The sequence below is a fragment of the Lutra lutra genome, chromosome 13 (assembly GCF_902655055.1).
Source record: "Lutra lutra chromosome 13, mLutLut1.2, whole genome shotgun sequence".
Taxonomy (NCBI): domain Eukaryota; kingdom Metazoa; phylum Chordata; class Mammalia; order Carnivora; family Mustelidae; genus Lutra; species Lutra lutra.
In genome coordinates, this window is record NC_062290.1 from 72,938,457 (window position 1) to 72,966,439 (window position 27,983).

Sequence of the window (27,983 nt, forward strand, 5' to 3'; positions counted from 1 at the left end):
CTATGCAGGGCCTGTTGTGGAGGTCATAAAAACATTGCCTAAGAAAAACATTGCACAGAAAGAAGAAAGGCTAAGTTAGATAATGGGAGTGATACCTTCTAAGTTAGAGAATGGGAGTGATACCACAAGAGCTTTAAGCAATTTTGCAGTGAGATTGCAAAAAGGTGGAATTCAACCGGTAGAGCGTCAGGAGAAAGACCAATGAATGGGGCATGAACAATATTTGCCGCAAATAAAAACACAAACACATTAGCTGCCACCTTTTAAAATGTTGCAAATGTATTTTATCTTGGAGATCGGCTTACATTAGTTCTCGAATCTTCGCTTCCAATTTTTGAGCATCAGCTCCACAAAATTCAAAAATCTGTTCACAAATACACAAGGGGAAATATGTATTGGTTTAAATATTTGCAAAGATGTTAAAGCCTTGAGTTTTGCTCCTGTTAAATTATCCTCTACTCATTTCTGTTGTCCGAAAGATACTTAAAATATAAATATACATTCAACACATTAAACTCATGATGTTTCAATTACTTGGCACCTTTTAAAAAATCATTTATGCTAATGTTTTGTCAGATTTATATAATTCTTCACAGTAGTCTTCTAAACCGAGCTCTAAAATGTATAGTGTGTTAGAAATGAGAAAACACAATCACTGAAGCCTTTCAGAGCCTTTATACATTGGTCTTAAGGACTTGTTAATTCATACACGATTTCTTGAAATCAAATGAGTTGTAATTTCCCATGCCCTGACCTTTGCACAGGTCATAGTATTATAAACAACTGATTCTAAGAAGTGCATATTCTTTTCAAATTGTCACATCTCTGTCTCAGGATACATCTCATAGTGGATGGTATATTTTATTTGGAACACTTTTCAGTGGTATATAATATAATGGTGCATCTGTCAATGTGCAACTTAGATTTGATAAAATATGGAAATTTAAGACCCTTACCATGCATTATCACATTAGTACCAATAGTATAATGTGCTTGTGGAGAAGGCAGAATGTGGGTTAACTGAGGACAGGATTAGCTGAAGATTTGAGTTTCTAGTGAGGGAGGCTTCAGCTGCCAGAAATGGAGTTAGGACTTTGGGACAGGGTTTGGAAAGTTCTAGAACAACTTCAATGCTCCGTGTCTAGCAGAGAAGAAACCATCCCTGCTTCTAATGATTCTGCTTCCCCAGGCAGCAACATTCTATCTGGGTGCTGCCTGTGAGCATCATGGTTCATTCTATTTCTTGAAAGTATACCCCAGTGTACCCCAGACTTGTGACTCCATCTTGATCCCATTTTCACTTACCGGCTTGTTCATGAATCCACTTCCATTACAGCAAAATGCTCTTTTGAGTCTCGAGAATAGGGTTACCTAAGTGTGGGTGCAGAATTTCATGATTTATCTGAGTTGCCTGGTTTGTACCCATTTCCTCTATAAATAGTTCTCGTGGCATTGGCTGGCAGGGAGGAAGGGGTCAGAAAGGATCTACAAAATGTTTCATTTCTAAGAGTCAGGTGGCAGGTGGATGGCGTCTATAAGCATGAAGGGAGTTTTGAAATCTTCTGAGCCCAGGGCAGGTCACAAGACAAGAACCCCTGGCAGGAACATAGGCAGGGTTTGGCCACCTGAATGACGGGATTTGGCCAACAGTTTTCCGAAGTGATTTGATCAATTTCTACTCCCCCAGCAGAGGATGAATGTTCTGGGTGTTCCATATGCTTGACAACACCTGGTATTGTCCATTCTTTTTTATGTTAGCCATTCTGGTAGCTTTAGGGGACATTAAATTTGTCACCAAATTCCATGGATTTTATCTCATGAACTTTCCCTTGAACTTACTTTAGCAACAGCGTATGATTTGTCTGTCTCCAGTCTTATGTCCCTTAGTTCCCTTCCCCCTTGAAGTTCAAAACCACAAATCTAGTCTTTGTAAAATTCTTCAATGTTTCTTCACCACCATAAAATCCAAAGTCCTACAGGGATTCCTTGATTTTGTCCTATCTACATCACTGAAACTGAATCTACCTCACTGTCCTATCTACCTCACTGAAACTCTGACCTCTAGCAATTCATTACAATTGGATTCACTTACTTATCTAATTTAACAAATCTTTAATAAGAATCCACTCTGAGCCAGACATTGTAAACATGCCAGACAAAAGTCCCCTCTGGAGTTCACATTCTAGTGATAACTTTGTACTAATGTATTGTCATCGAAAAATTCCTGATACATACCCACACTATTTTGTAACTCCCCTTTCTTGCCTTCTTTCTCACCTGTTAGTTTTAACCATCCTTCAAGATTTAACTCATGAAGTCTCTGTGATCGCCTAGAACTGGGGCATTCCACTACTCAAGAGTTGATTCTGTTACATCATCTCCTGCTGCTGACCAAAGATGGGGACTCCGCCTCATGTTTTCCCTCCATACTTCTAGCATCTAGCTAGGAACCTTATACGGAGTGGGTGCTCTGTTAATGGTTTTAGGTCTGATGTGAGCTGAGCTAAGCTGATTTCTGGTCACTGAAGTACAAGTCCAAGACTCTGAGTAGTGTTACATTTCAGAGACCAGGTGTTACCTATTTTCTTCTTTGTCCAGTTTGCCAAAAGCAAATGTGAGGTGTTTCCCTGTCTAGCATGGGGCTTTATATACAGGAGCTTCATATGTGTAGTTAGTGAATGAGGAGCAGCTCAGTGGTAAGAGTTTATGGAATAAGTAGCTTTCTTTTGAAGAGATACACATACAAGGAAACTAGCATATAATTTCTGCTTACAATGTTTTCTCATTTTGATCTTAATGTTGGGCCATGTCTCTCAAAGGCATGCTCCACTTCTCTCTCCTCAATGCCTTCACTTTATAAGCACTGCTGTCACCTCACCCCAACCCCACACCCATGACTGCTAATGAAAATGACAAGCTCCAGTTTACGGAGCCCAGTGGGATATGGTGCGGGGCAGGGGGTGGGGCTCTCCATGCATTTCAGAACCAACAATGCCCATTATGAAAAATGGGCATCTTTCATTATGAACTTCTTTTTTAAAAGATTTTATTCTTAAGTAATCTCAATGCCCAATGTGGGGCTCTAACTCACAACCCTGAGATCAAGAGTCACACATTCCACCAACTGAGCCAATCAGGCACCCCTTATTATGAACATTTTCAAATACACACACACACAGAAAGAGAGTAAAAAAGTGACTCCCTACCCGCGATTGACTCATCACCCAGGTCCAACCAGAGGCATTTTTTTTTCCCCCAAAGACATTCAATCACCTATAAAAAGTATATTACTATTACTGAGAAAATGCAAAAGATCCAAAGACAAGGGTCCCTTCCTAACAAATGGACTTCTGAGAGCACTAATTAAGGAGTTTAATGATGTATTCATAGAATAATTATAATAAAATACTTTGGACATTTGATAGGCAATGTGGTCAAGTGAATACTGAAGTTAGGTTTGGACCAGCTGACTGAAAGCTTGCCAATTTTCCAGACTTCTTTACTGAGTTAAAAACAACAACAGAATCCTCAAAGCAACAATAACACCACAAACAAAAGAGCCCAAACCACCAACCAACATAAGACACTTTTTTGGGAGAAGGCTGTAGCAATGTTCATACATACAATATAATTTCATTAGCTGTAATAGTATGATGTTCCTTTTCTTCCTTACAAAGGGCTTGCTAAGGCATTAAATCTTATTAATGAGATGGGAGGAATATGTCTAGCAAGAGAATGGTGAAAAGCACCTCCACCTGCTGAGAGCTGGACGGTGTTAATTACTTTTTGATGCCATCTTTGCTTCTTTCTCTGATTCCACCAGACCCATGCTTTGCCCTGAATCAACCTTATCACGGTGCAGGTGTTTGCAAACTTCCCCCCTGGACTTTCACAAGGCCGATGTAGGGCAGGCTTTGCAAAGGCAAGCAGCTCAGTTGTGATTTTTGGAGTTCAGCAAAGTCAAACCAAGAAGGCAGGGCCTCTTAGAAACAGTCTGTTTCGAACAGCTTGAATTTATATACATTTGGATTCAAGATGAAAGCATATGAAAGCAATCTATTATCTCTTTTTTTCGAAGATACACTAGCCGCCTTCTCAATTTGTTCCAACAGTGAGATTTCAGGAAAACACTAATTTGGTTTCATTTTCTTATAGCTGGCTTAGAAACTCTGGCTGCATACCTGTTTCTTAAGCACGAGTGGCATAAATACTGTTTTTCTCCTTCTATGTTGGAGGTTGACAAACTTTTTTTGGAAAGGGCCCGATACCTGTTTTAGGCTTTGCAGGCCATATCCTGTGTGTTGAAACTCCTCAGCTCTACTACATACAGTGTGATAGTAGTCAAAGACAAAATTTAAACAAATGGACATGACTGCGTTCCAGTAAAACTTTATTTCCAGAAGCTGGTGGATTTGACCCTGGGGCCACAGTTTGCCAAGCCTTAGCCTACTGCCATCAGTTGAAGGTGTTGAGCACACACGTGAAGCTGCCTGAGAACTCCTCTCTCAGTACAGTGTGGTTTTCTGTTGAAGGGAGAAAGGGTCATGAGTCTAAAGTTGTGGGAATTTATCCTAAGCCACACTGAGAATCATGAAAAGTGATTTTGGACTCTGGCCGTAAGAGATGTCATTCTGCCCGTTACCAGAAGTATAGGATGAAAATTTGTTCATGGGGATAATAATAGTTTTGGAGCCATTCTCTTCAATGACCTATACTCCTGTTCTCATGTTCCCACTGGAAGATCTGCTCAACTGTCCAATACTGGGAAATCCCTTCACTGACTTATCCCCAGCTTGAGGAGAATGTATCAGTTGAGCCTAGATAAAGGAATGAGTTCATGATTATCCTCTCCCTTTCTGGGGGTGTTCTGCCCAAGGGACAGGTCTGCTCTCCTCCCACTGTCCTTCCTTTTCTAGAAAGCACCTCTGAAGCAGGCCTCACGTGGGTCTAAAAGGCTATTATCACCCTGTGTCCTCACTTTTGGAGCATGACAGTTCTGAAAAGCAGCACCATCTCCTCCACCTAGGTGAGTAAGTTTCTCCTCCGTAGTCCAAGATTCTCTTTTAGATGGGCCATCTCAAAGTCTAGGCTTCAAGGGAACAGAAGAAAGTCTGTTGACATGAGCCTAAGCCATGTTCTGTAATTAGCACAATTTAGTGTTACTACAACTTACAATAAGGGTGATATTTTGATTTTCTACATGACTCTATGTGAGAAGAATTAACACAGCAGGTCTGGTTCCTTATCTCTTGGTTGTCTCCAAGGGAACCATGATTGATCCTTCATCAATGCCCCAGAGACTATGTACCCTCCCCCCACCAAAGTATTCTTTGTGTCAATAATTGATGATTTTGTTATATATATCTGGAGTGATGGACCATGCCATGCTGGCTTGCTTGGCATAAACATTAATATTGATGACGTGCACCTGGTTTTATTGTTGGGGTCCTAGTCTCCATTGTCATAGGTGGTTGTGTAGCAATGGTTGCTGAGCAAGATGTGTCTACATGGCCAGTCCCCACATAGAGGCCTCAGACCCTGAATGTCAAAAGAGCATCCCTAGGCAGAAACAGTCCACAGATGTCCTTGAAGTTCACTACTAAAGAGAGAGAGAGCACTCCTATGTGTCCCCAGCCAAGGAAGAACATCAGAAGCTTGTGCTGGACCTTTCTGGACTCTACCAATGCATATCTTTTTCCTGATATTTTTGCTCTATATTTTCTGTTGTAATAAATCTTAGCTATAAGTATAACCTGCTATTGAGTCTTGTAAATCCTTCTGGCCGATCACTGAATGAAGTACTCCTACATTTCAATGATATAAAATTTCGAGGGCAGGGCTAGGAGGAGGATGTAAAATTTAAGAGGTTCCCAGAACTCAGTAACTAAGATAAATAATATTTTAATAAATATTTTAAAAGTCAAACATTAATGCAAAAAATCCATCATGAACAAAATATCAAAAATTCAAATAAAGACAGGTTTCCACGCTATACCTGCAATCACCTGCCTCACTCTAATCCCTGCCCTGGAGACAAGAGGAGTACAAGTAATTACTGCGTATGAATTGCAAATACCTAGAGCAGTATCTTTAGCAGTGGTGCTAAATGGTGATAAATGCTTGCTGCTCCTCCCTCTTTCTTTCCCTCTATCTCACTTAGTTCTTGCCCTTCCCAGTCAATTAATCTCTGCTGATGTATCAGCTGCTTATGGGGCTGACATACAACCCCTAGACACTATGGGAGAGTGCTTTTATTTTCCCTCAGGTAGAAACCCTCTGTGTCACAAAAACATCCTTAACAGGTTGAATATCCCTGAGCAGAAAACTCTTAAATGCTAAGAAGACTTAGCTTAAGTGGATATCGTCGTCATTCAAAGAGTTTTAGAGGTCTCTCCTAACTACTGCTTCCAAATTTCTACTTATTCATAGATTTTCAAGGAGACAGGGGCACAGACAGATTCTGGGGCTCTAGCAATAACCTTATTTTATAATATGTACCAAGTCTAGTGCTAAAGCATTTATATACATTATCACAAATTTTCATGACAACAGTTCAAAGATACATGATACAGTCCCCATTTCAAAGAGAGGGAAACCGAATTCAAGGTGGTGAAGGCACATTCCCAAGGTCACACAATAACGAAAGGCAGACCTGGGGTTCAACCCACAGGTGCCTGACTCCAGAGACAGCAAAAACTAGCCACAGACATTATTTTGGGCAGTCAAGTACTATTTTTTATGAACTTGAACAGTGAGCATTTGGGAGGGTGATTCTCTAAGGACCACCATCCTCCTCACTTTCTATTATCTCACTTATTGTCCCTGCCTGGCTCTTGAAGAAACCAATCCTGTCATCTCCTGAGCACCCCATGGTGCTGCCCCTTGGGGATCCTTTTCATCTTTATACCTACTTGAAGGAGGGAGCTCACTGAAATGACTTCTATGACCTGAGCAGGAGCCTTGCTCTTCACAGGCACAGGGACAAGAACTTCCCCTGACTCGATGTGAGCATAGGAGCTCTCGGTTCTTCCGAATTATTCATTTGTAAACGGCTCACTTATTAGCATCTATGCTCCTATATCCTATGGCTCTTATGAGTAGATTAAAGTGCTTCGAGAAGCCATTTATTCTCATATCAAAAAATGAAAGATGGAACAAATTTCTGATGTTGGCCCATGTTTAAGCAGTTGGCCAAGAGTTGCTAAATCTTTGTTACTCTTCCTTTCTGCTATTCTACTGATAGGTCAACGTTGGTCTGGAATCAATGTTATTAACCCAGGGGATCTCCTGATGGGCTTCAGAGGCTCAATGAATAACTAGTATCATATGCACATTGCAGTTTATGTATTTTTCTACTTATCATAGAATACACTATAATATTCTGGTTTAAAAAAAATCAGCCAAGGTTTTGGATGGCCCCTCTGAAAGACACTGCAGTTTTGTTTTTTTTTTTAAACAATAGTTAATCTTACTGGAACAGGATGTGGATGTCCCAGGTGAAAACACAAAGGAATACAGCAGGAAGAAACAACCCTACCTTATTTATTACCTAGAATTTGCTTTCACTGTCTTTTGCCCCAACACTGTGAAATAATTACAACTCTTGTTTATAGTGCATCCCTGCTAGGGGGCCATCCAAATCTGCCTGGAAACTTCCAGCAACACGTAATGCCTCTTATTTACTGAGACCCTAGGTCATTGTTCTGTAGCTTTATCTGCTTCAGTTTTTTCAAGTTTTATTTGTTTATATTTTATGTATCTTGAAAATAGTTGAAGTGAGCTAGAATCAAGGGCAAGATAAAGTGACAACACCATTCGAGTATGATTCAGTATGGAGATGGCAATTAGGGAATGCCAGGAAACTGCAGATAAGGGGGAGGCTACTGTATTTGAGTAAAGGAAGTAATCTTGAGATTATTGGCAGCAATTGAAAAAGAGAAACCCAGGGGATTCCCTAAACCATCTGATCTAATGCAAGGGAGTGGATCGTATTTTTGAGGGCAGCAAACATTTTCCTAACTCTGTTCTATGAGGAATTATCGCAGGGCTTTTTATACAATGTACATTTTAAAAGGCATAATGGGTCGTGGCTCTTTGCCAGACATTTTACCAGAAATGTGAGTACCTTTCTTATAACATCCCTTAATAGAAACTGGATTCTAAGCTTTTTTTTTTTTTAAATACTAGATAAATGCTATTTAACTGCTTTCCTAAGTCAATTTTTAGTTGCACTGTCCCAGATGAAAGAGAGATGGAAGTGGTCTCAAAGAAATGAACTTAATCTTTTTCCACTCCAAGGAGAACAATGAATGTCATTGGCAGCTTTCCTAGTCAGTACTATTGAGAGAGGAGGGAAATTCACATAGACTGGTCCTTTTGCACAGTTATGCTCAATTTTCTCTGGTTCCAGTGATTTTCCTGTACAGACCATTACAGGATAGAACCTGGGAGCATTTCAGAGGTCTCAGGTTTTGACTGTAGCTCTGGATGCAATGGAAGAGGTGGGGGACCCTCCAGAAGCCCTTTACGGATCTCAGATATGAAATGCTGGGGATTGAGTCAAAGAGGTAAAGGGATTTGTAATACCATATCTTTAGGATTTCTGTCTCCATATTTTTTCTGCTGTTGTCTTTTGCACAGATTGTTATTCCTTATCAAATGGAAGCCAGCGTTGCCAATCTTCTCTGCAGGTTTTCAAATGATATCTAAATTGACCCAAGTATGACTCTTTCTGGAGATAGGATTATACATACAAAGTTTAGAAGTAGACTTATTTGTATATTATGACATGAATGATTTCAAGTTGTTATTTTTTAAAGAACTCCATAACCAAGATGCTAAGTTAGTAATATTCAATGAGACCCCTCAATTCTCAAGAACATTTCTTGGGACATAGGTATCCATGTTATAATCAGAGGCTGGCTAACTCTGGAATTAAAATAGAGGGAGAGGCAGGTCAGCTTAATGCATAGTGTCATCAATTCAGTTAATTTTCTTTTCCATCAGCTAACTGGCATAAAACTCCAAACAACGCCACTGGTGTTTCTGGTCTGAATTTGCTCTTTTGATGTATGGTGGCTTCTTTTTCAAGATCCCTGTGGTGGCAAGCTAGTTGTATACCATCAGCCTCACATCTCCCCAAGTTCAAATCCAGTGAAATTGAAAGAGAAAGCTTTTACTCAGCTACTTAAGCCAAGTCTTACAATTAGCTCTGGTTTGGCTTGGATTGGCTTGACTGGAGTCAAGCGGCTATCCTTGATGGGGATGGAGTTCACTCACAGGTCTAGGCCTGGAGTGGAGCCCTAAAGAAGCACATGGATCAAGAATGGGAAAGGGCAAGGTTCCCTGGAGGAAAATCAAAGAACTCTTGATAGAGAATGAAGAATGGCAGTCGGTAGCAAAAACGAGTGTCCAAACACCAGGTCTAAAAGAAGGTAGCTGATTGATTGAGGCCTGGAGCACAAGGGAGGGAATGCAATCAAGGTATGATGGATGAAATCCATTTCAAAAGAAGGAAGCATTTTCATTTCTGAGATGGAAGAGAGGAAGATAAAAAATGGCACAGAAACAATCTGATCTATGGGACAGGGAGTTGGGGATACGTAGGCTATAGTTTCAATTTTCAAGTAAACACTCAAGAGAGGGAATAGGTAGTGTTAATTCTTTTTGAAGAATTATTTATATTTATTGCACCAATTATGTTATAGCAAATACCCAACAAATAGAAGCTAAAAATGAAATTCCATAGCTAGCCTACCAACTGCTTTCACTTTTTATGTTGTAGACGCAAATCTTCCCCAAAGTTTAAGCCTGAATATTTTTGCTTTACATATGTTCTTCCTAACACTTTTAATCGCACACACTTTCATACAGTAGATGTAACACAAATCACTTAGCAGGTCTACTAGAAAAGACATTGAGCTTGCTTTTGTATTTTGTTAGAAGTAATGCTACAATTACTATACACTTAGGGATTTAGTTTTCCTTGAGGTATTTCCGTAGCAAAGGTTTCCAAGGATGGATAATTGTGTGAAAGGGAGTCAACAGTTTGTTCCTCTTTAGCATGTTGCAAAGCTACTTTTCATAAGGTATGTACAATTGTCAGTGCTCCCAGCCATATGTGGAATTACTATTTTCATCACACGTGAAATATTTCAGACATTTTATTTCATTAATATCTTTGTGATAACAACTACCATAATGTGCTCAGTACTTATGCATGTCAGGAAGGGTCTACAAACTTGAGTCCTATTAATTCATTTAATTCTCTCAACACCCTTTGAGGGGAGAAACTTAATGATCTTTGTTTCTACAGATAAGGAAATTAAGATCAAAGAGGCTTTTAAGTGAAGTGCTACGAAGTGGTAGATCAGGTATTTGAACCACGGAAACCTATATCCAGAGCCCACATGCTTAACTACTAGGCTCTTCTGCCTTGTGATTGTCTTTGATTAATATTTCCTCAAGTATTGCCAACAATTTGTATACATTTGTGTGAGAATTTCATCATGTCGTTTTCTGTAAGTTTCTTTTTTGATGGTTCTGTCCCATCAAAAAGGATAAGATAGGGACAATCATGAGATATTTCTTACGGATTTGGATATCTCAGACGGTCTGAATGAGAATATTTATTACAATTCATGCATTTTTTTTGTACTCCTTGCCAATATGGAAAGTTCAGAATCTAAGAATTCCATTGGTAAATATTAAAAATAAATGCAGTTGTTTCATCCATCCTGGATACCCCAGGCCTTTTTTTAGATTCTGATGATTCTATAATTCAACTCTGCCAGTTACCATGGAAACATACCTTCTGGGCCTTCTTGAACATCTGAAATGTGGGTATAGCTTTGACATGATAAATTTGGGCCAAGTCCTGGGAAAGGAAAGAAATGGCATGAAGTCACAATTTTGGTATCCTCACTCTACACCGAGTCCAGAACTTTGTGACTTCTCAGGAGGCATGTCTGAAAGACCAGGGACAGCTAAGACTTGGTAGATTCTCTTGCTAAGGAATGTCAAAGCTTCTAGGAACGCTACCATAGAAAATGGTTGCTCTCTGAATTCCTGAGCTTTCTCCTCTCAGGGCTCTGGGAGAGGGCTGAGAAATGGAGGCCAAAATAGAACAGATGCCAAAGGACTAAATGAACTCTATTTAAAATAACTTATGAAAGATTGCAGAGGGACCCCAGTTGAACCCAATATGGAGACAGCACATTGCAAAAAAAAAGCTAAGGAAGAGTAGAGGTACCTTTACAAAGCACACTTGAGACATGGGGTGTTAATACTGGTCTCGCAGTTTCAGTTAGGGTTTATATGTCTCTTTCTTTTAGGCCTTACTCCCCCCTTCACTGCCTGTGTTTGTGAAAGATGAATCCAAAGTCAAGAAAATATGTCAGAATTGCAATTGTTATAATCCATTATAATCTGCTTTCAGATGCGTTTTTGTTTATCTTGTTCAAAAGCCAAAAGAAAGGATCAACAGAACTGGACTTCTCTCTCTAATATACATATCATTTTATGGGGTGACTCCCTCCCCTGCCACCTATCACACACACACACATGGACCCACACATGTTAAATTACAATTTTCATGATCACAGCAGTGACAACTAATAAATAAATTACTGTTAAAGAAAACTGTGCATTTTGTTTCACCTGAAAAGGGAAAGAGCTATAATCAAAAAGGCAGACAATAACATGTGTTAGGGAGGATGTGGAGAAACATGGAGAGCCCTCACACACTGCTGGTGGAAATATAAAATGGCGTAGCTACTTTAGAAAATGTTTTGTCAGTTTCTCAAAAAGTCAAACATAGAGTTACAATATATGGCAAAAATTCCACTCCTAGATAGGTACTCAAGAGAAATGCAAATATAGACATACATGTTATACTATCATTACTCATAAAAGTCAAAAGGTGCAAACAATCCAAAAGTCCATCAATAGCTGAATGGCTAAATAAAAGGTGGTGTAGCCATACGATGGAATACTATTCAGCAACGAAAAGGAATAAAATGTTGATAACATGCTAGAATATAGAGGAACCTTGAAAACTCATGCTAAGTGAAAGAAGCTTGTCATAAATGACCACCTGTTCGATGATTCCATTTATACGAAATGTTCAGAATAAGCAAATCTAACAGAATATAGACTTATGGTTGCCCAGAGTTGGGAGAGAAGGAACTGGAGGTGACCACTAGAACCTCCAAAGTGTTTTTTGCTTTGTTTTGTTTTTTGGAGTGGTGAAATGTTCTAGAATTGATGACAGTGATGGTTGCACAACTCTGTGAATATAAGAAAGGACAAAGAGATAATGATCCTGGGTGTATTCTGAACGCACAATATATGATTCACCTTCAAGGGCAATTAAACACTGTAACACTTTGATGAAGTTTGAAGGAAACGGAGAAATGGAACTTCTATTGCGTTATGGGAACTATGTCATATATCTTATGTATTTCATCTCATTTTATATTGTTAAATTTTATTTGCCCTGTTTTACAGATGAAGAAAATGAAGTTTATAAGTGATAAGAAGTCACAAAACTATTAAAGAAAAGGATGGGTGCATAACAGATTTTTTGTTATTCTAAAGCTCAGATTTAATCCAGTATGTCCAACAATCACTTGTTACTGTTTTTTTCCGAGTTGTAAATGGACAAATATTAGGAAGAATAATTTTTCAGATACTTTGTGTATACCAATAAGGCACATTTTTTTTTTTATTTTAAAGATTTTATTTATTTATTTTAATTTTATTTTTAATAAACATATATTTTTATCCCCAGGGGTACAGGTCTGCAAATCACCAGGTTTACACACTTCACAGCACTCACCATAGCACATACCCTCCCCAATATCCATAACCCCACCCCCCCTCCCAACCCCCGTTCCCCATCAACCCTCAGTTTGTTTTGTGAGATTAAGAGTTACTTATGGTTTGTCTCCCTCCCAATCCCATCTTGTTACAATTATTCTTCTCCTACCCCCTCAACCCCCCATGTTGCATCTCCTCTCCCTCATATCAGGGAGAACATATGATAGTTGTCTTTCTCCGATTGACTTATTTCGCTAAGCATGATACCCTCTAGTTCCATCCACGTCGTCGCAAATGGCAAGATTTCATTTCTTTTGATGGCTGCATAGTATTCCATTGTGTATATATACCACATCTTCTTTATCCATTCGTCTGTTGATGGACATCTAGGTTCTTTCCATAGTTTGGCTATTGTAGACATTGCTGCTATAAACATTCGGGTGCACGTCCCCCTTTGGATCACTACGTTTGTATCTTTAGGGTAAATACCCAGCAGTGCAATTGCTGGGTCATAGGGTAGTTCTATTTTCAACATTTTGAGGAACCTCCATGCTGTTTTCCAGAGTGGTTGCACCAGCTTGCATTCCCACCAACAGTGTAGGAGGGTTTCCCTTTCTCCGCATCCTCGCCAGCATCTGTCATTTCCTGACTTGTTAATTTTAGCCATTCTGACTGGTGTGAGGTGATATCTCATGGTGGTTTTGATTTGTATTTCCCTGATGCCGAGTGATATGGAGCACTTTTTCATGTGTCTGTTGGCCATCTGGATGTCTTCTTTGCAGAAATGTCTGTTCATGTCCTCTGCCCATTTCTTGATTGGATTATTTGTTCTTTGGGTGTTGAGTTTGCTAAGTTCTTTATAGATTTTGGACACTAGCCCTTTATCTGATATGTCATTTGCAAATATCTTCTCCCATTCTGTCAGTTGTCTTTTGGTTTTGTTCACTGTTTCCTTTGCTGTGCAAAAGCTTTTGATCTTGATAAAATCCCAAAAGTTCATTTTTGCCCTTGCTTCCCTTGCCTTTGGTGATGTTCCTAGGAAGACGTTGCTGCGGCTGAAGTCGAAGAGGTTGCTGCCTGTGTTCTCCTCGAGGATTTTGATGGATTCCTTTCTCACATTGAGATCCTTCATCCATTTTGAGTCTATTTTCGTGTGTGGTGTAAGGAAATGATCCAATTTCATTTTTCTGCATGTGGCTGTCCAATTTTCCCAACACCATTTATTGAAGAGGCTGTCTTTTTTCCATTGGACATTTTTTCCTGTTTTGTCGAAGATGAGTTGACCATAGGGTTGAGGGTCTATTTCTGGGCTCTCTATTCTGTTCCATTGATCTATGTGTCTGTTTTTGTGCCAGTACCATGCTGTCTTGACGATGACAGCTTTTTAATAGAGCTTGAAGTCCGGAATTGTGATGCCACCAACTTTGGCTTTCTTTTTCAATATTCCTTTGGCTATTCGAGGTCTTTTCTGGTTCCATATGAATTTTAGGATTATTTGTTCCATATCTTTGAAAAATGGATGGTACTTTGATAGGAATTGCATTAAATGTGTAGATTGCTTTAGGTAGCATAGACATTTTCACAATATTTATTCTTCTAATCCAGGAGCATGGAACATTTTTCCATTTCTTTGTGTCTTCCTCAATTTCTTTCATGAGTACTTTATAGTTTTCTGTGTATAGATTCTTAGTCTCTTTGGTTAGGTTTATTCCTAGGTATCTTATAGTTTTGGGTGCAATTGTAAATGGGATGGACTCCTTAATTTCTCTTTCTTCTGTCTTGTTGTTGGTGTAGAGAAATGCAACTGATTTCTGTGCATTGATTTTATATCCTGACACTTTACTGAATTCCTGTACAAGTTCTAGCAGTTTTGGAGTGGAGTCTTTTGGGTTTTCCACATAGAGTATCATATCATCTGCGAAGAGTGATAGTTTGACTTCTTCTTTGCCGATTTGGATGCCTTTAATTTCCTTTTGTTGTCTGATTGCTGAGGCTAGGACTTCTAGTACTATGTTGAATAGCAGTGGTGATAACGGACATCCCTGCCGTGTTCCTGACCTTAGCGGAAAAGCTTTCAGTTTTTATCCATTGAGAATGATATTTGCGGTGGGTTTTTCATAGATGGCTTTGATAATATTGAGGTATGTGCCGTCTATCCCTACACTTTGAAGAGTTTTGATCAGGAAGGGATGCTGTACTTTGTCAAATGCTTTTTCAGCATCAATGGAGAGTATCATATGGTTCTTGTTCTTTCTTTTATTAATGTGTTGTATCACATTGATTGATTTGCGGATGTTGAACCAACCTTGCAGCCCTGGAATAAATCCCACTTGGTCGTGGTGAATAATCCTTTTAATGTACTGTTGAATCCTATTGGCTAGTATTTTGGCGAGAATTTTTGCATCTGTGTTCATCAAGGATATTGGTCTGTAGTTCTCTTTTTTGATGGGATCTTTGTCTGGTTTTGGGATCAAGGTGATGCTGGCCTCATAAAATGAGTTTGGAAGTTTTCCTTCCGTTTCTATTTTTGGAACAGTTTCAGGAGAATAGGAATTAGTTCTTCTTTAAATGTTTGGTAGAATTCCCCCGGGAAGCCATCTGGCCCTGGGCTTTTGTTTGTTTGTAGATTTTTGATGACTGTTTCAATCTCCTTACTGGTTATAGGTCTGTTCAGGCTTTCCATTTCTTCCTGGTTCAGTTGTGGTAGTTTATATGTCTCTAGGAATGCATCCATTTCTTCCAGATTGTCAAATTTGTTGGCGTAGAGTTGCTCATAATATGTTCTTATAATTGTCTGTATTTCTTTGGTGTTCGTTGTGATCTCTCCTCTTTCATTCATGATTTTATTTATTTGGGTCCTTTCTCTTTTCTTTTTGATAAGTCTGGCCAGGGGTTTATCAATCTTATTAATTCTTTCAAAGAACCAGCTCCTAGTTTCGTTGATTTGTTCTATTGTTTTTTTGGTTTCTATTTCATTGATTTCTGCTCTGATCTTTATGATTTCTCTTCTCCTGCTGGGTTTAGGGTTCCTTTCTTGTTCTTTCTCCAGCTCCTTTAGGTGTAGGGTTAGGTTGTGTACCTGAGACCTTTCTTGTTTCTTGAGAAAGGCTTGTACCACTATATATTTTCCTCTCAGGACTGCCTTTGTTGTGTCCCACAGATTCTGAACCGTTGTGTTTTCATTATCATTTGGTTCCATGAATTTTTTCAATTCTTCTTTAATTTCCTGGTTGACCCATTCATTCTTTAGAAGGATGCTGTTTAGTCTCCATGTATTTGGGTTCTTTCCAAATTTCCTCTTGTTATTGAGTTCCAGCTTCAGAGCATTGTGGTCTGAAAATATGCAGGGAATGATCCCAATCTTTTGATACCAGTTGAGACTTGATTTAGGACCAAGAATGTGATCTATCCTGGAGAACGTTCCATGTGCACTAGAGAAGAATGTGTATTCTGTTGCTTTGGGATGAAATGTTCTGAATATATCTGTGATGTCCATCTGGTCCAGTGTGTCATTTAAGGCCTTGATTTCCTTGTTGATCTTTTGCTTGGATGATCTGTCCATTTCAGTGAGGGGAGTGTTAAAATCCCCTACTATTATTGTATTATTGTCGATATGTTTCTTTGATTTTGTTATTAATTGGTTTATATAATTGGCTGCTCCCATGTTAGGGGCATAAATATTTAAAATTGTTAGATCTTCTTGTTGGACAGTTCCTTTGAGTATGATATAGTGTCCTTCCTCATCTCTTATTATAGTCTTTGGCTTAAAATCTAATTGATCTGATATAAGGATTGCCACTCCTGCTTTCTTCTGATGTCCATTAGCATGGTAAATTCTTTTCCACCCCCTCACTTTAAACCTGGAGGTGTCTTCAGTTTTAAGATGAGTTTCTTGTAGGCAACCTATAGATGGGTTTTGGTTTTTTATCCATTCTGATACCCTGTGTCTTTTGATTGGGGCATTTAGCCCATTAACATTCAGGGTAAGTATTGAGAAATATGAATTTAGTGCCATTGTATTGCCTGTAAGGTGACTGTTATTGTATATTGTCTCTGTTTCTTTCTGATCTACTACTTTTAGGGTCTCTCTTTGCTTAGAGGACCCCTTTCAATATTTCCTGTAGAGCTGGTTTGGTGTTTGCAAATTCTTTCAGTTTTTGTTTGTCCTGGAAGCTTTTAATCTCTCCGTCTATTTTCAATGATAGCCTAGCTGGATATAGTATTCTAGGCTGCGTGTTTTTCTCATTTAGTACTCTGAATATATCATGCCAGCTCTTTCTGGCCTGCCAGGTCTCTGTGGATAAGTCTGCTGCCAATCTAATATTTTTACCATTGTACGTTACAGACTTCTTTTCCCTGGGCTGCTTTCAGGATCTTTTCTTTGTCACTAAGACTTGTAAATTTTACTATTAGGTGATGGGGTGTGGACCTATTCTTATTGATTTTGAGGGGGGTTCTCTGAACCTCCTGGATTTTGATGCTTGTTCCCTTTGCCATATTGGGGAAATTCTCTCCAATAATTCTCTCCAATATATGCTCCCCTCTCCGTTTCCTCTTCTTCTGGAATCCCAATTATTCTAATGTTGTTTCATCTTATGGTGTCACTTATCTCTCGAATTCTCCCCTCGTGGTCCAGTAGCTGTTTGTCCCTCTTTTGCTCAGCTTTTTTATTCTCTGTCATTTGGTCTCCTATATCGCTAATTCTTTCTTCTGCCTCATTTATCCTAGCAGTGAGAGCCTCCATTTTTGATTGCCCCTCATTAATAGCTTTTTTGATTTCAACTTGGTTAGATTTTAGTTCTTTTATTTCTCCAGAAAGGGCTTTTATATCTCCTGAGAGGGTTGCTTTAATATCTTCCATGCCTTTTTCAAGCCCGGCTAGAACCTTGAGAGTCATCATTCTGAACTGAATATCTGACATATTACCAATGTCTGTATTGATTAGGTCCCTAGCCTTTGGTACTGCTTCTTGTTCTTTTTTTTTGTTGTGAATTTTTCCGCCTTGTCATTTTGTCCAGATAAGAGTATATGAAGGAGCAAGTAAAATACTAAAAGGGTGGCAACAACCCCAGGAAAATATGCTTTAGCCAAATCAGAAGAGATCCCAAATCGTGAGGGGGAGAAAGGGGATAAAAAGGGGTTCAGAAGAAGAAAAAAAAAATAAAGAAACTATTAAAAAAAGAAAGCCGATAAAAAATATAAAAAGGAGGGGCGCCTGGGTGGCTAAGTGGGTTGGGCCGCTGCCTTCGGCTCAGGTCATGATCCCAGGTCCTGGGTTCGAGCCCCACATCGGGCTCTCTGCTAAGCAGGAAGCCTGCTTCCTCCTCTCTCTCTGCCTGCCTCTCTGCCTACTTGTGATTTCTGTCAAATAAATAAATAAAATCTTTAAAAAAATATATAAAAAGGATATATATATATATATATATATATTAGATAAACTATTTAAAAAACGTTAAAAAAAGAAAACGGTAAAAGTTTAAAAAATTTAGCAGAAGAAGAGAAAAAAAATTGAAAAAGAGAAAAAAAAATTAAATTAACTGCAAGGCTAAAGAATCATGGGGAGAAAGCCATGAGTTCCGTGCTTTGCTTTCTCCTCCTCTGGAATTCCGCTGCTCTCCTTGGTATTGAAACTGCACTCCTTGGTATGTGAACTTGGTCCTGGCTGGGTTTCCCGTTGATCTTCTGGGGGAGGGGCCTGTTGTAGTGATTCTCAAGCGTCTTTGCCCCAGGCGGAGTTGCACCACCCTTACCCGGGTCGGGCTGAGTAATCCGCTCGGGTTTGTTGGGTTTGCTTTCGGGAGCTTTTGTTCCCTGAGCGCTTTCTGTAGAGTTCCGGAGGACGGGAATGAAGATGGCAGCCTCCTGGTGTCCGGCCCCAGAGGAGCCGAGAGCCCGGGGCCCCATTCCTCAGTGTGCCCTCAGAGAACAGCGCCCAATGACTCCTGTCACCCTGGCCTCCGGCCGCGCTCTGAGCTGACGGAGCCTGCGACTGGTTCAAGGTAACCCCGAGTTTAGAGCTCACTCCTCGGCTCTGTCTCTGTAGCCGGCTTCCCTGTACTAATACCGGTAAGCTCTGCGACACTCAGACACCCCTGATCCTTCTGTGACCCTGTGGGACCTGAGGCCGTGCTGACCCCGCCTGGGCTTCACCCCAGTTAAGCTTCTGGAACGATGTCCCTCAGCGGAACAGACTTTTAAAAGTCCTGATTTTGTGCTCCGTTGCTCCGCCGCTCGCTGGGATCCGGCCCCTCCCCCCGCGGTCTATCTTCCCGTCGCTTTGGATTCACTTCTCCGCCAGTCCTACCTTGCAGAAAGTGGTTGGTTTTCTGTTTCTGGAATTGCTGTTCTTCTCTTCAATCTCCCGTTGGATTTATAGGTGTTTGCAATCTTTAGATAAGCTATTTAGCTGATCTCCCGCTACCTGAAGTAGTCTCAGCCTGCTACTTCTCCACCATCTTGACTCCTCCCCCAGATTTTATTTTTTTTATTTGACAGATAGAGATCACAAGTAGGCAGAGAGGCAGGCAGAGAGAGAGGGGGGGAAGCAGGTTCCTCGCTGAGCAGAGAGCCCAACATGGTGTTTGATCCCAGGACCCTGAGATCATGACCTGAGCCGAAGGCAGAGGCTTTAACCCACTGAGCCACCCAGGTGCCCCCCAGTAAGGCACATTTTGACTGTGGACATGAGGCTGATTATTTTAGGGTGGAGGGTGAGGAAAGAAGAATCTAAGGAGGGACATGAAGGAAGGGATTTCTTGGAATTCCTGTGATGTTTAAAAAACCCACAAAAAGCACAAGATATAGCAAGAGGAAAGCAAGGTATATTAATTAAAATGTCTGTAATGCATCGAGTAAAGTTTTAGTAATTGATTAATAATTTACTATAAGGGTGAAAACCACTTTTCACCTTGAACATAATACCACCCAACTAGTATTGTCTGTGTAGAGCAATTCTGCTCAGTGGGATTCTGGGGCAGAGCTGAGAGCAAGTGGAGAAAAAATGTTGGGAAGTCTGCCACAGTATGGGAGAGGAGGGGGCAGCAAGAGAGTCACATACTTTCTCACATACTTTAAAATTAATACAAAACATATAAGAACATTATGAGGAAGTTTACTACCAATTAACAGAAAAAAATTACGAAATTCTACTAGACTTAAAATTAACTATATAATCAATGAGATCACGGAGACAGGACTTTCAAAGACATTGCATTTGGATTTTATGTATCCCCATGGAAGGATCTAAGATTCTTACCTGAGAATCATCCACATCCACATTAGCAAACATTACATTTCGGTACTGCAGAGACATTGCCTTCAAAATAAAGGAATAAAAATTCCCTATTAGCTTAGCATTAATACTAAATCACACATGAGAATTATACACTTTTCTTTTGGCAAAAACAAACCATGAACAAAAAGACGGTTCAAGAGAGCTGAGCATCACTCTGGCATTTCACTACTGCCTGGAACTTAAAGCACGAGAGTCAAATATGGGATGATACCAAGGTCAAGTCAAGATCACTGGCAGAATCAGAGTCTAAAGAACCATACTGGAGATCAGAGATTCAAAGCTGGGAAAGGAAGCAAAGAAATCATGACATGTGGGTCCAGATTTACTCTGCAGGGTGAAGGGACAGAGGAAAACCGCAGCTCTCTTCTGCTTCTGGTTTGTTCTGAAAGCAACTTTGGCAGCAGTGGTGACAAAGATTTTGATAATGGGTTTGGGAATAGTGGATGCAGTGGCAGCCTGTAAATGTCACCCCTTGTGTTTTTTCTTTTTTTTCTTTTCAGACAGCTGTCTTCATACTTCAAGGACACTTAATAGCATCTGGATTTGTCTGCTTTAACATCATATCTCAGGCATTTCCAGTGACCTATTTCAAATGGGACCTCTCTCTGATGGTATGAGGTATCCAGAGACAATGGAAACTCTTCTGTTGTAGGGATTCTCTCCAGCTGTTGTCTGGAGGTTGTGACCGAAGTGGGAGTTCTTTCTTTGGTGGCCCATCAAGGTTGTGAAAATGGGGAAAAACTCTCAGATAACAGAGTATTTTTCAGACAGAAGAGAAGCTGATTTTGGTCAGCAGCATCTCTGTGCCTTATAGGAAAATGGGATTGCCTATGAACTCTTGGGTAATTGACTTGTACTTCAAAGTTTGAAGATATATGGATGTTCCCCAGTAGGAGTCATGGGAATGAGTTTGACCTATGTGGACATCTAACTGTATTTATGAAGTTTTCAGAGCCTGTCAGGAAATGGACAGGGTTATGGAAGTTGCCATTTTTGCATCAAGTAGTATGTATACATGGGATAGATATGGGTTCTTTGCTAGGCTGGTTCCCCTATAGACACTGCCTTCCTTCATTATCCCATTCCATCCACTTATGACCCCATCCCCAACCCCACCCACTCTTCCTTCTACTCTGTTCTTCCTCGTACGTAGTCTGCTACTATTTGGTTACCTATTCCGTTGATCTTAGCTCTAAAATGTCTCCTGAATTTGATCTTCTCTTATTTCTCCAAAACCACTGCCCTAGTTTTGGAAAACCTATCATTGAGACTGTTGTCACCTTGGGTTACCTACCTTCAGTCTTTCCCATCCATTTGTGTATAGCACGGCTAAAAATATTCTCTACACTCTCCATTTGACCACGGCAGAACCCTTTTTAAAATTCTTCTGTTTTGACTGTCTATAGCAACTCATTAAATTATAACACAAGGTCCTTTCTGTTTGAAGTTCATTTGTCACCATGCCTCCGTGTACACTGTAAGTATACCTCACAGACTATTTATTTGTTTTTCCATGATCATACCAAGAAATTTCTCAACAAATATATAACTTCTCCTTTCTCCTGAAAATGCTCTTTTCAGGATGATCCTCTTCACCCAGGGTCAGCAAACTGCACCCCGTAGAACAAAGCCAGGTCTCCACATGGTCTTGTAAATTAAATCATATCAGAACACGATTTGTCTGTTCTTTTGTGAATTGCCACTGGATGCTTCTGCACTACAACAGTGAAGCTGAGTAGTTACCACAGAGACCACAGGGCCTGCAAACTTGAAAATATTGACCGTCTTTTCCTTCACAGAAGTTTAACTGGCTAACTTCCATTCCACCTTCCTGTAGAACCTGGAAAGGAAAAGAGGTAGAGATTCCTTGGGCTCCCTCGCAGCTAGAGTTCTGGATGCAGATTGACTTTTCCCATGAGACACATGCAGGAGAGACATGGAAGGTGGAAGTGAGACAGTAGCTACTTTCTTCTTGTCTTTGGATGTTCCTGCTGGAAAGCAAGACTGTGGGTAACAGAAGTGGTTTTTGCTGGAGGCAGCAGCAGAAACCAGACTCAGGCACTTGTGCCCAGACATCAGCTTCCTGGAAGTCCAGAGGCACTTGTGACAGTAGGAGCCTCATGATTCTGGTTCTAATTTCCAACTGATACTCTATTGTCATTTTGTTTTCTCCTTCCAGGGAAGGGGAGTGGCCTCCCATCCCCTCTCACTTCTGATTATGGCCAAGTTAGGATCCTCAAAGGGGGGTATGTTGTGTTTTGAGAGAATCATTCATGGAACCTATTAATCTAATCTTTCAATAATTTTAAATGCAATTAGTTCCTTGTATTAAAATTCTTTTCTGTTTAATTTGGTTTCTGTTGCCTGCTTTGATCTCTGACTAGTAAAGTAACCTAGAGTAAGTAAAGCCCTCTCTCCACCCCCTTATGTACTAGAAGTTTAAAAAAATTATGCACATGGTACTTGAATAATTATCATGCAAAATTTCAAACCTTACAAGAAAGATAAAGGTATCCAAAATTAATACACTTTTGCTGAAAAAAAAAGCTTCTTTGATATGCATCTTTCTGTTTCCCTTTTCTCTACATATTATATGTGTGTGTTTATATATATATACACATACATGTATGTGTCTGTTTTACATAAATGGGACCATCCTAGATACATTTTTATATACTGTACTCTTATCACTTAATACTACATTGTCTTAGAGACAATGTCACTATTCCATATGGGTCTACTTGATTCTTTTTAACATCTGGACAGTCTTTCAGTATGAATTTGCCAAAATTTATTTTAAAACTATATTTGCATTAATCTGGATTCCACCAGGAAACAGATGGCACATTCAAATTAGGATTGGGTAGTTTATCTCCAAAGGGCTAACTAGGTCTATAAAAGTAGGAATGGGTATTGGAAGAGCTACAGGAGCCTGGACAAAACTGTGGCAGAACTGTTACTGCCCTTAGGGCAAGGTATGAAGAGAGGAGTTACTAAGCCTTCACATTCATTGCACTGTCTGGAAATGTCACATGTTGACTGTTGGAATTTGATCGGCTTTGACTGTGTGGCATGTGAGTATATTTATACTCTGGAAGCCGAACACTGAACATTTTCTTTCTTCAAGTTTTGAGTGCCAGAATAAAGGGGCCCATGAGATAATAAAATGTTTCCTCTGGATAGTCCAATAATTTTTAGGTACAGAATGGATGTTGGGATGTCATGTAGCCAATTTCTGTACTTGGATATAAATCAATATCAAAGGTTGTGACTGTGGTTAGAATGAATTCAGGTAGATTCAAGACACAACAACAAAACGTATGATGTACTATATGCTGGCAAAATGAACATTAACAAAAAAAAGATCAGGGAAACAAAAAGAAATTTAAATCTCAAAAAAAGAGCCAGTTCAAATTGAAATGTTAGAAACTTTGCTGAAAAGAAACCATAGTATATTCAGTCATGTAGAGAAATCAAAACTTCTTTAAATTTGAAGAAATATTTCACAAAATTGACCATAAGAGTGAAACTTCTCCAAGATAAGGAGAAATGAAAATGCCCTGAAGTTCTTTCTGTGGCATGTGACACCAAAAATAAATAAAATGTTGAAAACTTTTAAATGGAGCAATAAGGAAATTAACCAGATGAAATACCGTATAGACATTAAAGTTATAATCTGGAGACCCTATAAAAAGGCGAAAGAATGTGTACATGGAAAAAAGACCCAAATAAAATTATATGATTATAACTAACTAGAATATTTTACTAAAATAGTTTATAAAGTAGAAAAGACATGAAAGAATATGTAAGACATAAGTTCTGATAATAGGGTTGAAGGATGGGAGAAATCTATTCCTTTATATTATAGTTAAAAACAAGTATCATATTTTTTAAATAAATTTTTCCATTATTTAGAAGTTCTGAACTCTGGAACTTTGGCAAAATGTCATTATTATGAATAATCCATTCATTTGTACCACTGTACCCTTTTGCTCATCTGGATGCTGCTTGCAGAATTAGCCATAGATAAATAGTATTAATCTTCTAGTATGTATACTTATGATCTTATTAGGTCCTGGTATGTTATCATACAGATAATCAGGAAGCTTCAAAAAACTATGATTCCATATGGCTTACAAGTGCAAACTTTTTAAGATTGAGAAAATTATTAAGATTTAAGATTCCTTCAAAAACTGGGAAATATATACAGGTGATACTTACATGAACAAGAGGACAAATCTTTTGGCAAGGACCACACCATTTTGCTGAGAATTCAACCACCACAAGTTTGCTTCCAGCAGCTTTCAAAAATGTTTTTAATTCATCCTGAGACCAGAGCACAAATGAAATATGTATAATCACTGCATTTCATACAACTTGCAGATAATGACACTTCAGTTCTTGAAAACCTTAACGAGATACCCCACCCTATCATTCTCCAGGAGACACACTTTTCCTAGAAGCCCCTTTGGTCACATATATTTAACTTTCTAAGTATACATAAGTGACTCATAAATCTGCAAAAAGTGATTAGGACTGTATTTACCAAGTGGCGGTTCTTAATGGTAGGTTACCTCTGGGGAGAAATAAGATTGACCAATGAAAGATAAGGGGTGGAAGGTAGTGGTGGAGAGTTGTTCAAGGTGGACATCTATATTTGACTTTTTTAACAAGGACCCAAACAGGCATTAATAGTGAAATTTAAAAGAAGAAAAAGAAGTCTAACACCTTGAATCCATTTCTTGTTTTCGTTTTGTTTTGCTTTGGGAGGTAATCATTACCAAAGCTGTAGTCAAACCATACATTTAAAGATTTGACATTCTTCTCACTGAGAATCTGCAGTGATTTTTCCATCAGCTGTCCAGATCATTTAAGTAAAAGTTTCCCTTTCTAGAACCTCAGGCCGTTTTTATCATAACTTCCTTGGCCTCTGGCCAGGCACCTTGCAAGTACTCATAGAGTTGATGATTTGTTTAGTTGATAAATGATTTGCTAATATACAGTGTTTTGTATATTATTTATTTTTCTTTTACTTTTTTCTCACTGGAATAGCAATGACAGTAGTAGCTAATTTACTCTGCACCTGGTGTCCTCTTCCTTAATGTTTACTACCATCCTCTGGAATGGGTATTAGTTTTATCTCCATTTTGCAGATAGAATAAAACAAAAGGTTATTAACTTTCTTCCAGTCAACCAGCTGTTTGGGACCGCTAACCTAAGCAGCCTAATCCACAATCCCTTTCCCTAAGCAGTACACGAAATCATCTCCTGAGTTCTTTCTAGTCATGGGGTTCTCTCTCCCTCTCACTGGCCCGAATTCTATCACATACTCATCCCTGGACCGATCATTAAGATAGGGAATGGATCAAGTCAAGCAGGGCCTATCACTGGAATTAGGAATGGGGTTAATTCCATACAAACGGCATACTGCTCTGTAATACGGGAATCTTGACAATTATGTTGCCATTTGATTCAGTTTCAAGCAGATGAAACAGATGACTGAAGGAAGATATGCTCTCTTTCTTTACCCATATTCCTCTAAGATGGGGGGTTACTTAACTCTTTAAAGAGCTAGGCCACGCTTCCATTTCTTACTTGCTTCTGAAATTATTTAGTAGGTGTCATCCTCACAAGCCCTCAACACCCTCACTTCTCAGCAGATGCTAAGGTGTAAACTGGCCTAGCTGGATCCGTGAATTTGACTTGGCTAAGTCCTCTGAAGGGAATACCCCCACAGGATACACACTGACTCGACAAGTACCTATTAAGACTGATGCTATGCCAAGTAATGGACACACTGCTGGGATACAGCTTGTGCAAAAAAAAAACAAAAAACAAAACAAAAAAAAAAAACAGAAAACATTTCCCTGCCTCCATGGAGCTTATTTATTTATTTATTTTAGGAGTTTTATTTTTTGTTTAAGATTTTATTTATTTATTTGACAGAGAGATAGAGAGAGCCAGAGAGCACAAGCAGAGAAAGAAGCAGGCTCCTCACTGAGCAGGAAGCCCGACTGGGGGCTCAATGCGGGGCTTGATCCCAGGACCCTGATCATGACGTGAGCTGAAGGCAGGCGCTTAACAATCTGAGCCACCCAGGTGCCACCGGAGCTTATATTTAGAGGCAGAAGCTGATGGTAAGATCAATAAGTAAAATACGCTCTATGCTAGTAATCATTGTTAATAAAGAGAAAAGGAGAAAGATAATGCCAAAAGGAAGGAAATGAGCTATAGTCCAGGTGGCCAAGGTTCACCTCGAATAGAAGGGGACATTTGGATACAGATATGAAGGAGACAATAGGCCCTCAGGTGAGGTCTCTGAGGAGGAGACAGAGAGGGCATCTCACAGGGCTAGTGAGACCCTGGGTTATTCTGTAAGATTCCCAGAAAATAAAAAAAAAAAGAAGCATCACATGCAAATGTGTGTTATTTTAAAACATTTTCTTACAGCAAATCTACATGGCAATGCCTTCTTTCAATCCTGTTAACCTCACTTTTGTGACCTTATATATAGCTGCATTTGGGGAAAATGTCAAAAGTGTAAGTCAGAGGGTACTGATGGATAGCAGGCCCAAAGCCCTTTACCTCCCCCCTTCCCTCCAGGCCCATGCCTCCTGTAACAGGGCCTGGCACCAGAATGTCTGGGTTCCAAGGCCCACTTCCCTCCTAAATGGTGTAGAACCTTAACCACTCTTACATTTCTTCTTTATAAAGAAAGAACTCTCCCTGGCCTATCCATAGATTTTGATTTTTTGTGTCAGTAAAACTGGACAGTGTATAGAAAGTGGCTTTATAAAATACCACCTAAGGAATTATTGACACTGTTGGCTGTCATTTTTCTTACCCTATTCCATAGGCACATCTGAGGTTTCTATTTTCTAGAATAAGAGAAATATACAGACTTTTATTTTCATAGATTGTTCCAGGTGCAGCTAAGGTGGAATCAGTGGGATCAGGTACAGGACAGGATGTGTTAGGAGTTGGCCTGGATTCAGCTAGAGTCAGAGGAAGAAATGAGAATCAGAAAAGAACAAAACCCTTCCGATCGATTTGTTGCTTGGCTACTCTCTAGATAGAACCATCCCTCCAGCAAAAAAAAAAAAAGGGAGCAAGACTTAAAAAAAAAAAAAATCTCCCCTTTCTACAGAGCAGTGAAGGAACACTAATAGAGGAAATCATTCTTAAGGTTTATCAAATCTGTTCTCAAGGTTGTCCCTTTTAAAATATCAGTGAAGCCATATAAATACTTGCCATGTCTTTAATAATCTGAACCATGATTTCCTGGGAATTGCTGACAAAACCTGCCTGTTGGTTCAGTTGGCTCACTGTAGCAGTCTGTCATGAAAGGATCCTAGCTGGAATAGAAGGGTAACTTCTCTATGACATCATTAAACATGACATCTCAGAACCCAGAACTTCGGCAGACTTGAAGTGAATTTCACTTTTATGTTAGGACTAGGTAGTCAACGTGTGGTCAGCCAAGAGCCAGCCAACTGCAGGCCTTGTGCACAGACTCAATAATCAGTCTCTCTACTTTTGATCTTCTGCCATCTATTTCCATGACCCCTCTTCCTTCTCCACCCCTGCAACCACCAAATGAGATATCAGCAAGCTAATCTTAAATAGATGAAGACTATTTTCAGTTAGGAGTTTGAAGGGATTGTTTTGCAATTGAGAAAAATAGGAGAGCCTTAATCCTATAATTGTAGGCTTCCTACCAATTGGGTTTTATAAGTCATAAATTCCCTGAACTTTGTTATTTTGTTCTAATCATTTAGGAGGTAACAAAATTTCACTTTTATGGACTGGATGGATCATGGGTGGGCAAACTTTTTCTGTAAAGAACCAGATAACTCGGGCTTTCTGGACC

General features: G+C 39.5%; 1 protein-coding gene across 3 annotated transcripts; it reads right to left on the reverse strand.

Moving 5' to 3' along the window:
• Nucleotides 1-237: 237 nt before the first annotated feature.
• On the reverse strand, nt 238-27,468 carry TXNDC8 (thioredoxin domain containing 8). 3 transcript variants are annotated; one of them, XM_047700325.1, is made up of 6 exons: nt 27,365-27,468; nt 24,335-24,439; nt 20,075-20,134; nt 10,811-10,876; nt 1,306-1,371; nt 238-364 (listed from the first exon to the last, which is right to left on the reverse strand). In XM_047700325.1, exons 1-6 carry the CDS (start codon nt 27,386-27,388, stop codon nt 302-304), a joined length of 384 nt encoding a protein of 127 aa, XP_047556281.1. In that variant the 5' UTR covers nt 27,389-27,468; the 3' UTR covers nt 238-301. The 3 variants fall into 3 exon arrangements, with proteins under 3 accessions (XP_047556281.1, XP_047556283.1, XP_047556282.1); XM_047700327.1 differs by lacking the exon at nt 10,811-10,876; XM_047700326.1 differs by lacking the exon at nt 1,306-1,371 and having other exon boundaries at nt 240-364.
• Between the last annotated feature and the right edge of the window lie 515 nt (nt 27,469-27,983).

Bases quoted from the DNA above. Each gene is read 5' to 3' on its own strand.
- TXNDC8 (XM_047700325.1), bottom strand. From the start codon at position 27,388: ATGGTTCAGATTATTAAAGACATG. The intron at 24,440-27,364 runs GCAAGTATTTAT...CTCTGGTCTCAG, and splicing joins TTCAGATTATTAAAGACATG to GATGAATTAAAAACATTTTT. The intron at 1,372-10,810 runs GTATGTTTCCAT...ACCCACACTTAG, and splicing joins TGTTCAAGAAGGCCCAGAAG to GTAACCCTATTCTCGAGACT.